Source organism: Anoplopoma fimbria, unplaced genomic scaffold (genome assembly GCF_027596085.1).
Source record: "Anoplopoma fimbria isolate UVic2021 breed Golden Eagle Sablefish unplaced genomic scaffold, Afim_UVic_2022 Un_contig_8601_pilon_pilon, whole genome shotgun sequence".
Taxonomy (NCBI): Eukaryota; Metazoa; Chordata; class Actinopteri; order Perciformes; family Anoplopomatidae; genus Anoplopoma; species Anoplopoma fimbria.
In genome coordinates this window covers 1-14,685 of record NW_026553294.1, presented here as the reverse complement: position 1 = coordinate 14,685, position 14,685 = coordinate 1, and the positions used below count along the sequence as shown (strand labels likewise).

At 36.9% G+C, this 14,685-nt stretch overlaps 2 protein-coding genes across 2 annotated transcripts; both read left to right on the top strand.

Annotated features, from left to right (window-relative positions):
• Positions 1-6: 6 nt before the first annotated feature.
• On the top strand, positions 7-3,184 carry LOC129116441 (kelch-like protein 6; the record flags this gene model as incomplete). The annotated part of the gene is given in 6 exon segments (XM_054627334.1): positions 7-57; positions 310-424; positions 427-546; positions 1,050-1,252; positions 1,873-2,086; positions 2,573-3,184. Coding segments are annotated over 6 exon segments (1,002 nt in total), but the record flags the coding sequence as incomplete, so codon positions are not given.
• Positions 3,185-4,022: 838 nt separating this feature from the next.
• Positions 4,023-14,063, top strand: LOC129116440 (uncharacterized; the record flags this gene model as incomplete). The annotated part of the gene is made up of 11 exons (XM_054627333.1): positions 4,023-4,344; positions 5,721-6,011; positions 7,571-7,834; positions 8,119-8,217; positions 10,016-10,108; positions 10,685-10,720; positions 10,810-10,872; positions 12,060-12,320; positions 12,621-12,683; positions 13,204-13,365; positions 13,877-14,063. Coding segments are annotated over exons 1-11 (1,571 nt in total), but the record flags the coding sequence as incomplete, so codon positions are not given.
• Between the last annotated feature and the right edge of the window lie 622 nt (positions 14,064-14,685).

Below are 14,685 nucleotides of genomic sequence, written 5' to 3'. Positions count from 1 at the left end.
AGCGAGGCTTTTCCCCTGCTGCAAGAGGCCCGCATCTATCACCTCTCCGGCCGAGAGGTCAGTATGCAGGGAAGAACAAAAAATGTGATGTAACATCTGACATGATTATTACTTAAGAAAATGCTGGTAGGATCACTTTATCCACCAGTGGCAACAGCTACACACTACACTTTAAAATGTTACATATTTTCCGTGTTGCACAAATAGTCATTTTGTTAGAATAAAACAATCATTTTGTGATCAAAATCACTGCTGTATTTCATCGTTTTATAGTTTAATGTGATGTGTACTTGTATAACATGTGTATAGGTGGTTTCTGAACGAACAAAGCCCCGTGTGCGGCACTTTCTGTCGGAGGTGTTCCTGATCATTGGAGGCTGCACTAAAGATGAACGCTTCATCTCCACTGTCACCTGTTTGGACCCCTCAGACGTAGCAGGCTGGAGGTTGCCAGGCTCCCAATGACAGAGATGGAGGATGAATCCCAAAACAGGAAATGGGTTGAGTTTTCCTGCATCACCTTCCGCAATGAAGTGTATATATCTGGTGAGAGAATCCCCATTCAAGTATTATATAAAGATGCTAAGCTACTGTAATATGTAAAGGAGATCCCCTGCTGTGCAGATGAAAGTGAAATTGTTCCCCGTCTACTGATTATGTATCTGAAAAGTTTTGGTTTCTGTAGGTCGTCTCTGATGTATTCATTTTTCTTGCATCTTCATCATGTAAACATGTTTTTATAAATGTACCTAAGCTTATCTTAGCTAAAGAATCATCATAATCAGTGAATCCATAGCGAGCAACTGAACAAAACAACAGAAAATATCTGCAGTTACAGTTGCTGTGGGTTTAGGTGTTTCCCAACTCAGGAACTGACACCCCAGCTGTGGTTACTTTAACTGTTCAGCGTCACGTATACTGTGAAAGGTCAGACCAGATCATGGGAATTTACATCAGAATTATAAATGTGTGGCCAAATGTAGAGCACATACTTTCACTAAAGATTCAGTGACATACATACATATTTTGTAATGCTTCTGTTGTTGCAGGAGGTAAAGAGACACAGCACGATGTTTGGAAATATAATGGGGCCCTGGACAAGTGGATTCAAATTGAGCCCCTGATAACTGGGCGCTGGAGACACAAGATGGCAGTTCATGGGGGAAAGGTGTATGCACTGGGTGGATTTGATGGTGTTCAGAGACTCGATAGCGTGGAGGCCTATGATCCCTTTCACAACCGCTGGGCACAGGTAAACATTATACATGTGTAATTAGGCAAATGTTTGCTAACATATTTACAATATAAATTTCCTATGTTTACAGCTTGGTCCTGCTCCTCCAAAGTAGCATTCCAACAAAAATTTCAGTCTTCCTCAGAGTTCGGATTGAATTCCGATTTCATTATAGCCATTCTATTTCAGCATGCCCCTTTTCAAAAGTCACCTTTCATTAGCAGCATTCAGAATTACTTGAAATGTAATTCTCAATGGATTTTCCTGGTAGCAGCTGTGGAGCATGCAAAAATGAAGAGAAAGGGGCCATGTGATAGGATGAAAAGTCTGGAAAATAACTTAATTGAAAAGTGGCGTTTGGAAATATATTTTTATTTTCCTCTTAATATTTCCCATATATATATATATATATATATATATATATATATATATATATATTTTTCATTTATTTTATTATCATAGAATACTTTGGAACTCCATAATAACAATTAAATACAATACTGTGATTGAGTTCATTAGGTGTTAAATATCTAACAGTCCATAGAATGCACTGCTTCAAAACAATAAAACTCCCATATTTACTTCTTTGCCTATTAAATTGTCCATAACAATAAATACCCTTTTGGATCTGCTTGCAGGTGACACCTCTTGCAGTAGGCGTGAGCTCCTTTGCTGCTGCAAGTTTTGACAGATGGATCTATGTGATTGGTGGCGGGCCGAATGGAAAGTTGGCAACTGATAGGGTTCAGTGCTGGGAACCTGGGACTGACAGCTGGGAACTGCGGGCGCCCATTCCCCTCGAAACCAAATGCACTAATGCAGTCACATTCAAGGACTGCATCTATATAGTTGGTAAGTTGGCAGTGGTGGATGGTTACTGAGTATGTTTACTCAAACAGAGATATTAGTACTGTACGTAAGCATCTTTTCATTTCATGCTTCATTATATCTATATCTATATATATTTACGCCACTTCATTATTTTGTCAACTTTAGTCTCTAGTTACTCTACAGATTAGGATTTTACAGTTTGTTCAAAGCACATAAAATATGATGCATTGTGTTTTACTTTAATGACATTTTTATTTGTAAAGAAGTATTTTTTTAGGTTAAATAACAAAATACTTCCTCCATCACTGTTAGTGTATTTGAAGAGTTTCATTCCAAAATGAAATGAGCACAATGTTCGAAAAGAAGTGTAGACATACTCTCAAGATTAAGAAAACTTGCTCAAAGATCATCTGTGTCTGGCTTATTGTGTGAGAAACGGAAATGCATATTTGTATATATGTGTGTCTATATTTATTAACTTTAATGTTTTTTTCTGCCTGCTCCCAGGTGGTGCCATGCATGCCATGTACTGCTACTCACCTCTGTCAGACTCGTGGTGCCTTGTGACCCGTCTAGGCGAGAGGGCGAGCTGCGCCATCGCTGCCTGTAACAACAAACTCTTCATCACTGGGGGACGGGATAACAAGAACCAAGTTATCTCCACAGTGATGTGCTGGGACTCTTCCCGAGGGGCGTTAACGGAGGAGTGTGTTTTACCGATGGGAGTGTCGCACCACGGCAGTGTGACACTCATGAAGTCCTACACACACATACACAGAATAACATCTCCTTCAGAGTGCCAATGATACAGACTCCTGTGAACAGCCCAAGAAAAGTGATAATTAAGAAGATCATTTTTTTGGATGCATTGCTATGTTAATTTCTTGTAAATGTATGCCACTTTGGAATACTACCAGTGAATCACTATGTTATATGATTAAAAATGATGTACTAATTGGTATATAAGAAGTAACCAAGACATACTGGACATTGTTTCATGGCTTTCAGTTATCATGAAGATTTCAAAACATGCTGAGCAATATTTGGATGAAATCAATATATGCATATAATAATAACTTAAGAAATGCATACCAGCACGAGGTGTGACTTTTTTTAGGAACCAAACTAAAGCCATTGCACCAAATGTTCTATTTTTATTATTATTTCACACACACACACACACACACACACACACACACACACACACACACACACACACACACACACACACACACACACACACAGTCTTTGCATTACTGTTTTTAGATAACTTCCTGTGAACACCGCCATCCAGTGATCAATATAAATAGTTTTATTTAATTCAAACAATTATTAATGATTAAATACATGAAGAGATGTCTTAATCCAAGGCAAATATTAATTGTCCTATTTCAGCACTGCAAACATGTTTAAAAACATTACAAACCTTTGTTTTAAAGATGAGAGAAGAAAACTATCCAGCTTGATTTCAGGTAGGTTTATTCCTTATACTCATATTTCTCACATATTTCTACCGCAACAAAATCACGTTCCCGAACAACAATTAAAAAATAAAACAAAAAGGGTCAAGCTTCCGGTATATTTTCAAAATAAAACGCATTGATATGAAGGCGACATTTCCAGTAACAAAAGTCGTTAAATTATGACATCAAAACAAAGTCTATGTGTGAAATAATATAATTGAAAAAATTATAATGGTTAGCCATGTATTTGTCACCTCAATACTGAAATTTCGTGAAAAACCAAACTAAAGTTATACTTTCAGTACAAACACATTTTACACTTTCCAGTGTAAATGTATTTCAGTGTAAATACATTTACACTGGGAAGTTTTTAAAGTGTTATTTAAAAACTGCTGAGGTGATTACTATACCTACTGTTGATGTGTGGTCTTTAAATGGTCAGATTTCCAATTATTTTGAAAGTCAGTGAAATCAGGTGTGCCCGTCAAGTGTTCCTTGGGACAAAGTACTTTCGGTGGTTGTCTCACAACCTGTAGACCGCAAACCCGCCCCTTGGATTACCTGCGCAGATACTCTCCAGAGTTTTGTTTAAATCCTGTCCCAACTTAAAAAAAATAACAACCTATGAACTTTTCGACTCAACTCACCGGGAAGGAAGACAGTTTCCCTGTTTCTCCCGTTTCACCTGTATCACCGCCACACCTGCGACAAAGTGAAAGTAAATGTAAACCTGCGGCTGAATTTTTGCTTGCGATACTTTTGAAATGGATGGTCGTCTTCTCCTGTGCTATTTCATCTGTATGACCTCGTGCCTAGGTGAGTTTGTTAAATGGTTATAGTTCAAAATGTGTTTTTTTTGTCGACATGAAAAGTACAGCCAAGCCTCCTTGAAGGCCTAAAGTTGAGTCGGCCCACAGTAGATTCATATCTAACTGCAGGTAATAATTCTGTGTCTGTGGTATGACATGCACTACTATTAACCTAATGACATAAAACAATCCACTGTTTCATGTATAGCCTAATTTATTGTTGGAATACAGCAATACTTCTGAATACTAAGGGATTACCAAGAAATACACCTGATCCTTTCTTTTTTTTTAAAAAATGTGTTATAACTATGTATGCTAATGTTTAGACAATCTAATAACACCTCTGCAATCATCCCACTATGTTGTTGTTAAATGATCCTTTCTGATGAGACTATATGCAAGATAGGTGTTATGTGGTACTTTTTGAGGCTGTAGTCAGTGTACTCTTATTTTATAAATTATCTTTAAAGTTGTGACGAAATAATCTCGATTTATGGTCGGACTAACTTCTTCCGTGGAATTCAACTGCATTTCCTGGTCTTCATTAGAAGAAGGAGTTTGCTCAGCTGACACTGAGATAGCTCAAAGTTATTTAAGTTATGTTATACGGTGGTGTTGCATGTGGGTGGATTGCAATCTGTCAGTTTCTTTCTTTTGCCAACCTTTTATTTTGACTCATTCATGCTGTGACTGGATTCTGTTTTTTTTTTTTTACTGATAGCTGATGTTTTCTGTTTCGGTTGCTGATTAAAGTCTATAACATGTCAGAAAAACATGAAAAAATGCCAGATGTGATGTTATTTACACTCAATAACTAAAACATATTCAGAAAGCAAGATAGCCTAACAATTGAGAAGCTGGAAGAAGGGAGCTGAGCTAAGTCCTCAACCAAAGTACAAGAAACACAAATTACGTTTTTTACTTTTTGGCATTTTTGCCTATTGGACAGTCCATGGAGAGACAGACAACAAGTAATTTGCATATCCGGGAAACCTTATGACAGCTGTCTCCATGACAACTGAGCAAACTCCATCCTGAGTAGAAAACTGTAAAATGCAAATCTCGACAAAAGGATAGTAAGTAGACCCTGTATAATGCTGTCCAGTACACCACCAACACTCACTAGTCTCAAAAATGATTGTTGATTTGAATCAACACCATCCAACACAGTGTAAGCAAATACTGAATATTTTAGATTAATACAAATAGGGTTTATTGCTGATTTATTTGTATGGATCATATAAGATTGTACAGATGTACACCGAATGAATTGGCAACTCATTGTGCTGAGGTATTGAGTTGTCATCAATCCCTTTAATGTTACAAATGTACTCTCACACATGATGCTGCATGTCTCTATAAGTCTCTATTCTCTCTGTCTAGTTGCTGGACAGTCTCCAAAATATGCGCTCAAGGGAGGGAAGGTCTTGTTGCTGCCAGACATCGCTGGACATCCTGATGGAATTCTGTGGAAACATAACGGCAACAAAGTGGCAGAGTTTAACGGCCAGGAGCAAGAAGTGTACCACCCATATGAAAACAGGATCACTCTCGGCTGGGCCTCTGCAGAACTCGATATCACTGACCTCAGATTTGAAGACAGCGGAGACTATGAGCTGGAAGTCGACATCAACAAAGGGTTGCATCGTTCACTTTATAAATTGCAGGTCATAGGTATGTTTTTTTTTTTTTTTTACCTTTTTCAAAAAGTGGTTATATGCAGTTAACCGAGCAACAAAGGTACCTGCATTATATAACTAAAAGTTGATGTGTTGCTATAGCAACTCCATGTCCTTAAATTACTTTAAAAATATGACCAAACACACAAAGAAAAAAAGCAACCTGCAAAAATTGTAATCCTTAATAGATAATGCCACTGCCAGTGAGAAATATTGTATCTTTTCATGTTTTATTGTTTTACTACTTCTCTTAGACATTGATCAACAGAAAACTCTTTATGGTCAGAGTTCCATGCCGGCAATGGGAGACACTGTGCGTGCAACAGCTGTTGCTTGATTACTTTTCCCATTGCAGCTTTGTAGCCAAATGGTAAAGATGAAGCTGAAACCTGAGCTTTGTAAACATCAAATTAAATGCCAAACACCACACCGCAGCAGTAACGGCAAACATTGGTGGCCTTGGAAGGATCGTTAAGGCAGAGGGAAAATAAATGACGCAAACTACAGAGATATCTTGAGGAAAACCTACTGCAACTGACAATAGAAGGACAACTTAAGATTTATTTCCCAGCAGTTCAGTACAAAAGAATAGTGGGAAATTGAAGAGGTCAGATGTGCAAACCTGATTCCTTTTCTCACAGAGTCAAGGCTGTTATGCTGCTAAAGGAGCTTCCACCAAATATTGACCAAAGTGGGCGCAAATACACTTGACTTAAGTTTAATTAGCTTTGAATGGATTTGTTTTAACGTTCAAGAGTGAATTGTTTCTGTTGGTCAATTTAAGAAAAGCTTGAGATTCACTATTAGAAAACAATAAAACAGGAAAGGGGTATGGGCAACATTCAAACAGTTATTAGTTTGAAATTGGCAAATTGACAGTATTATTTAGTGAAACATGCATTGTAAACAGAGTGAACATGCTGGTGCTTTCTGGTCAGGGCAGAGACCCCACAGACAGGACTGCTTTCCCAAACCCAACAATGTCATGATGAGATCCAGATATCAAATCCAGTCTTATCTTTTAATATGTCACCTGTAAAAATGGGTGATAAAAATGTCATAGATTGTATATATTTTTTATGATCTGTTCAGAGACTTTCCTCAAAAGAAGATATTGGGCTTTTGTCCAGGGGCAATATACACTTACATTTAGTGCCATAGTAAGAATTACTATGACTTTTTTTATATTGCAGCAATAAGCGAAGGGTATTATTGGCATTCCTCATGTCCTGTACCAATAGTCAGTGTTGTCATGACACTCTGAAAGTGTGTTAGCCTTGCCCTAACCAAACTGTAACTGTAACTGTAAGTTATTTATCATGACCATGATGTTTTCCTAACCTTAAACTAAGTAGTTATAGTTGCCTACACCTATTTATACATTTAAACATAGAAGCAGAGGAACAGAAAACAGCAACATCTGCTTTCTCAGTAGTTTTGTTTTATATTTGATCCTGTTTTATGATGCTAATTAAGCACTTTATGTGCTATTAAATGTATTTATTTAATTTTGTGCTATAATAATTGATGAATGTATGTATTCGTTTCTTTAAGACAAGGTCGCCAACCCCACCATATCCTGTGAGATGAACGATGGAGGCAGCTCTAACATATCTGGAAATCTGGTGTGCTCTGCAGAGCCCAGACGACCTCAGTCCTTAATAAAGTTTGAGTGGACAACACGTGGAATTATTCAGCCTGGCCCAAACTTACAAATATCTCTGGGGGATCAACATGATGATGAAGAGTACAGTTGTAATGTGAGCAACCCTCTGAGTAGTGAAACAGCTACATTCACTGCAAATGATTGCTACCCAGGTAAGATTTCACTAAGGCATCAGTTATACTCTCAGATGAACTTTTAGAAGCTAATTAACAAAGACTATTTGTATAATTAGGCCACAATTACTGATGGGTTTTATTAAGAAACAATACCTGCAAAACAGCATTGACAATGGCACTGAATTTGAAAGAGACTTTGATCTTTGTAGAAAATCTAGACTAATATGTACAGTTTTACGGTACTACTTGAATGTTGTTAAAGTACTGAATGTAATTTTATAAAAAGCTCCAGTAGGTTTAACCTTTGTGTTTCTGTGCAGACAAAAGTTCATCAGTACCGCTGATTGCCATCGGAGTCATTGTACCTGTGTTACTCCTCGTTGGCCTGGCCATACTGTACCGCAAACTATGCCATAAAGGTAAAGATAAAAATAATTACAACTTAACCAGAAAAAGTGATCCCAAAATGTTTTATGATTATGTTTTTCAGCAACCAGTATATATAGAGTATATATACACCGATGTCCATGTATTCAGAGCTATGTGTAACAGTTGACTAAATAAGATAATAAGTTCAATTTTTTTTTTAAGTTTTATATGGGGCAAAGTTCTTTGTCATCTAGAGATCAAAAGTTCATACAGTGTGTATAGGAAGTATTAGTTGCAGTATTATTCAATACAAGCAGCTGTTTTATTAACTCTAGTCTCGACATTGTATTCTACTAAACCATACTGTTCTTCTTTTTCTGTCCTCTCGCTCTTGGCTCCAGCATGTTTTGCAAAGATGATTTGGAAAACGGTTAACACCTGATAGAGGAACAGAAGGTATGATATTTTATGTATGCTTGAACCAGCAATTGTTTGGCATTCATCCCTCATAAATGACTAAGATGATTAATTGATTGTCAAAACATTGTTTATATTAAATGTCTCTCAATAGATAAATCAAAGTAATCTTGACTAATCGGCTCAGTACTACTCAGATGAGAGAACAAGAGGTGAACAGAAATGATACTGGAAAAAAAAAAGTTGTTTGGATGCTGCTCAAGTAGTTGAGCAGCTGGACATTTTAGTGTTTCATGCATAGTTTCTCATCAAAATGAAGAAAGTTGTGGAAAAGCAATGAAAATGTACTTTAGAACCCTGACCTATGTACACGACCTTGGCTGCCCAAAGTGTTGCCGCGGGGGCAATGTAGAAATATCTTTCTTATATAAGTTTTCAAGGCAAAGTGAGTTTGGCCCCGTTGGGAGAGAAAAAGATAGAGAGACAGAGACACAAAAAGACAATTTAATTAACAGAACTTTGGAACCTAGTACCATTTTAATTTTTACAAAACAATACATTAAGCTCCACTGTGTACTTGTGTTTTCCTATTTTCTCTTTTCATTCTTTCTCTTTTCTGTACAGAAAATGTGCAGTAAAACGATGATCAGGTATTGCCACCAGCTGAAAAATGAGTGTTAGATTTTGAGATATTGATTTTATCACCCTTTAGTTGCGCTACAGTTAAAGGGTGTAGCAGTCCCTGTACACAGTTCATTGTGTACAGGGAATGTTGCAGATAAGAGCTAGAAAGCACTCAGACCAAATACCTCCAAAGTTGCACAACCCTTTAGTCTAGATAGATAGATAGATAGATAGATAGATAGATAGATAGATAGATAGATAGATAGATAGATAGATAGATAGATAGATAGATAGATAGATAGATAGATAGATAGATAGATAGATAAATCAATAATAATTAAGCATGTTTTGAAATCTTTAATGATTTGCATCTGGAACCAGATCTGCATAAAAAACGCACAAGGAGAGTAAATCATAGAATATATATGACAGATATTTTTGCAGAAGTTCATAACAAACCTATTGCTAACCCTGCCTTCCAGAAACCCTGTACAAAATGTCATGGGTCCAAGTCGGCCCTGATTAAGTAATCGTTCCTTTGTTCATAACCTACTTTTCACTAATTTGATTGGAATATTGATGTTAGGCTGAACCATGATGCATCCACTGTTGAATCTCTTTTTAATTCGTATCGTGATGATGCATAATGATGCCTATAGATGCGCTCTGTGGTCAACTTTGATGCAGTCCACGGCTCTCACGTGAAAACGTTGGTCAGCTTAAAGGTCATATCGTCCAAGAACTCATTTGATCTTGTTCTTTTTCTCGGGGGAGTGATAATATATTTTGTATTTGATTCTGTTTCAGGGCCAAAAGAGACTCATGATGAAGAGTCGAGGCCTCTTGTTCACCGAACATCAACTCTTCCCTCTACTCAGCGACTTCCCCAGTTGGACCAAGGTAATATGAATATGAACAACCTTCTAGCAACCAAAACTAAGACAGGGATCATACCGTGACATGGTAAAATGCAGAGGCTGCTAAGTAATGTGTTTATATGTGATAACAGTAGCAAAACCTAAGTTTAAAGCAAATTGATGGGGGGAAAAAACTAATTCTGATAATGGTAAAATAAAATTGTCTTTTTTATTTTATTTACAAAACAAAATGTCTATCTTATGCCTCAGCCACATTACTGAAAAACGGAAGCGTTGACAATAAGTGGATTTTATTTTGAAATAATTATTGATATAATACGATTTTAGTAATAATAATAATAATAATATCTATAATAATAATGAAAATTCTTAGTATGTGAAGCCTTTAATGACTTCCATGATGTCTGCCCTTATTTCTATGTGGGTGGATATTTTGTGTACAATACAGTACAGTACAGTCATTTTTTTTATACATAATAGAGTGATTTTATTGAGATAATTTCAGGAAAATTATCACAAATTATGATTGATTGAAACCATTATGAACTGAACCAGGAAGCATTGTTTGTTTAATTCCATTTTTTTTGTTTTACAATAGATTGTACGGGCACACAAGATGAGCAACCAAAAGAAGGTTACACAAACACAAAAGTTATTTGTTATGACTTATGCATAGTAGAAAGAGTTCTGAAAATTAATGTGTGTGCTGTTCACTCTTTCCAGGGCATGTCTCAAGTATTAGAAAGAAGTTTGAGCCAAACCATCATAGACGGACTTTGCAGAGAGGTAACTTTTGTTAGTTAACAAACATTGATGGTTAGCAAGCAACTACCAAAACAACCAATATTTATTTTGATTTGCACTCAATCTACTGTTTTTTTATTTTATTTTAATGTATTGATCAATCAATCATTTTATTTATCATATGTCCAAAATAAGGAAATGTTCCCTAAATCGAAGTTGTCATCTTAAAATATTGTAGCTTGTTTTGTTTGATCAACAATCAAAAAGCCAAAAGAGTTCAATTAACAGTAATATGGGAAAGAGAAAAGCAGGAAGTCCTCAGACTTCAGAACCTGGAACCAGTTAATGTTTGTCATTTTTGCTGTATAAGTGGCTTTGAGTATTTATCGGTTATTAGTATTAATGTTATTAACTATTTATTTTTTGATCAACTAATTCATTAATCAATGTGTTTTGTCAGAACTACTAGTCATTACCATCACAAATTGCTCGTTACTGGTTTATTTTGACCCCTAACCCTAACCCCCTCCGGATCTGAATAAACACGCTGTTAACGACAAAGGTGATGCGGATGCAGACCAGCAAAGAGAGCCTACAGAAGTCCCACAGAGCGACCCCTCAGTCTCTGAGGAGAAAAATGAACCAGAGCCTGCTGATGTGTCGGTCAACCTCAGTAAGGACACCGAGTCCAGTCCACAAGTCCCCATCTCTTCTGAACAGCCAGGTTTGGAAACTACAATATCTGAGCTTGATTCAGAAAAGCCCCAGGGAAAAACATTCAAATAAAGAAAAAAAGATATAAAAGCAAAATACTTAACAATTAAAGGCATAAATATGCCCTAATACTTTATTTATTATATGTTCAAAATAAGGAAATGTTCCCTAAAACCAAGTTGTCATCTTAAAATGTTGTAGCTTGTTTTGTTTGATCAACAGTCAAAAAGCCAAAAGAGTTCAATTAACAGTAATATGGGAAAGAGAAAAGCAGGAAGTCCTCAGACTTCAGAACCTGGAACCAGTTAATGTTTGTCATTTTTTGCTGTTACGGTGACATTGAGTATTAATGTTATTAATTATTTTTTGTCTTGATCAACTAATTAATTAATTAATGTATTGTGTCAGAACTACTAGTTATTAACATCAAACATTGCTCTTTACTGGTTAGTTTTGACTGTTTCTGTGTGCTTTAAAGCTTCCTCTTACTTCAATGTTTTTTTTCTGTGTTTCAGGTTCAGAAAATAACACAGACGAGCATAAGGAAACGGCGTCTCCTCTGCGTAGTGAGTTCCAAGATCTGAATAAACACGCTATTAACGACAAAGGTGATGCGGATGCAGACCAGTACAGTCAGCCTGCAGGAGAAGAAGTCCCACAGAGCAACCCCTCAGACACTGAGAAGGAAAATGGACCAGACCATGCTGATGTGTTGGACGACTCCAGTGAGGACACGCAGTCTGGTCCGCAAGTCACCTTCTCTTCTGAAAAGCCAGGTTTGGAAACTACAATATCTGAGCTCTATTCAGAATAGCCACAGGGAAAAACATTCATATAAAGAAAAAAAGACGTAAAAGCAAAATACTTCAGGTACAAAACCATTTTCCTACAGTCCAGAACAGCAGTGTGAGTAGCCTCTATGTACAGCAGCTCTGGATGAAACACCCAGGATACTGTGTCATAACGGACACAAAAGGATGCAGCTGAAGTTCCATTCATTTAATGGATTATTTTATGATTTAGGCATAGTAGAAAGAGTTCTGAAAATGAATGTGTGTGCTGTTCACTCTTTCCAGGGTATGTCTCAAGTATTAGAAAGAAGTTTGAGCCAAACCATCATAGACGGACTTCGCAGAGAGGTAACTTTTGTTAGTTAACAAACATTGATGGTTAGCAAGCAACTACCAAAACAACCAATATTTATTTTGATTTGCACTCAATCTACTGGTTATTTTTTTTATTTTAATGTATTGATCAATCAATCATTTTATTTATCATATGTCCAAAATAATGAAATGTTCCCTAAATCCAAGTTGTTATCTTAAAATATTGTAGCTTGTTTTGTTTGATCAACAATCAAAAAGCCAAAAGTATTTAATTAACAGTAATATGGGAAAGAGAAAAGCAGGAAGTCGTCACACTTCAGAAGATGGAACCAGTTAATGTTTGTCATTTTTGCTGTAGAAGTGGCTTTGAGTATTTATCGGTTATTAGTATTAATGTTATTAACTATTTATTTTTTGATCAACTAATTCATTAATCAATGTGTTTTGTCAGAACTACTAGTCATTACCATCACAAATTGCTCGTTACTGGTTTATTTTGACCCCTAACCCTAACCCCCTCCGGATCTGAATAAACACGCTGTTAACGACAAAGGTGATGCGGATGCAGACCAGCAAAGAGAGCCTACAGAAGTCCCACAGAGCGACCCCTCAGACTCTGAGGAGAAAAATGATCCAGACCCTCCTAGTGTGAGGGACGACCTCAGTGAGGACACGGAGTCCAGTCCACAAGTCCCCATCTCTTCTGAACAGCCAGGTTTGGAAACTACAATATCTGAGCTTGATTCAGAAAAGCCCCGGGGAAAAACATTCCAATGAAAAAAAAAGATATAAAGCAAAATACTTTACAATTAAAGACATAAATATGCCTTAAAACTTTATTTATTATATGTTCAAAATAAGGAAATGTTCCCTAAATCCAAGTTGTCATCTTAAAATGTTGTAGCTTGTTTTGTTTGATCAACAGTCAAAAAGCCAAAAGAGTTCAATTAACAGTAATATGGGAAAGAGAAAAGCAGGAAGTCCTCAGACTTCAGAACGTGGAACCAGTTAATGTTTGTCATTTTTTGCTGTTACGGTGACTTTGAGTATTAATGTTATTAATTATTTTTTGTCTTGATCAACTAATTAATTAATTAATTAATTCATGTATTGTGTCAGAACTACTAGTTATTAACATCAAACATTGCTCTTTACTGGTTAGTTTTGACTGTTTCTGTGTGCTTTAAAGCTTCCTCTTACTTCAATGTTTTTTTTCTGTGTTTCAGGTTCAGAAAATAACACAGACGAGCATAAGGAAATGGTGTCTCCTCTGCGTACTGAGTTCCCGATCAGAATAAACACGCTATTAACGACAAAGGTGATGCGGATGCAGACCAGCAAAGTGAGCCTACAGAAGTCCCACAGAGCGACCCCTCAGACTCTGAGGAGAAAAATGATCCAGACCCTCCTAGTGTGAGGGACGACCTCAGTGAGGACACGGAGTCCAGTCCACAAGTCCCCATCTCTTCTGAACAGCCAGGTTTGGAAACTACAATATCTGAGCTTGATTCAGAAAAGCCCCGGGGAAAAACATTCCAATGAAAAAAAAAGATATAAAAGCTTCGTGATCAGCATAGCGAAAATATGACAGAGTGTTTTACAACGGGTAAGGTTATTGTCAAAATGCATAGGAGGTTTGATAGCATCTTTGTCACACTTACCCGATGTGACCACTTTTATTGGTATCACCAAGCCACCTCTCGCACGATTTCAGAAACCCAGTTTTCAAAAACATCGCGTCCATGAAAAAGACAGCGGTCTTTGACAAACGCCTTATCCGAGATTGATGCGTCTTTTTCGGACGAATTTGAGGGCGATGTGACACCCTTTTTATGGTGCTATTGGAGTTTCTCAGGCTTCATGTCCGAGATATATGAGCCTCCCCTGGGCATATTTTGACGCAATATGCTACTTTTTTGACGCTTTGAGCCAAATGAACGGTTTTTCTCAGGCTTCATGCCCGATATATATGAGCCTCCGCTGGGCATATTTTGGTGATATATGCCGCTGTTTGACCGTCTGACCGATATGCAAA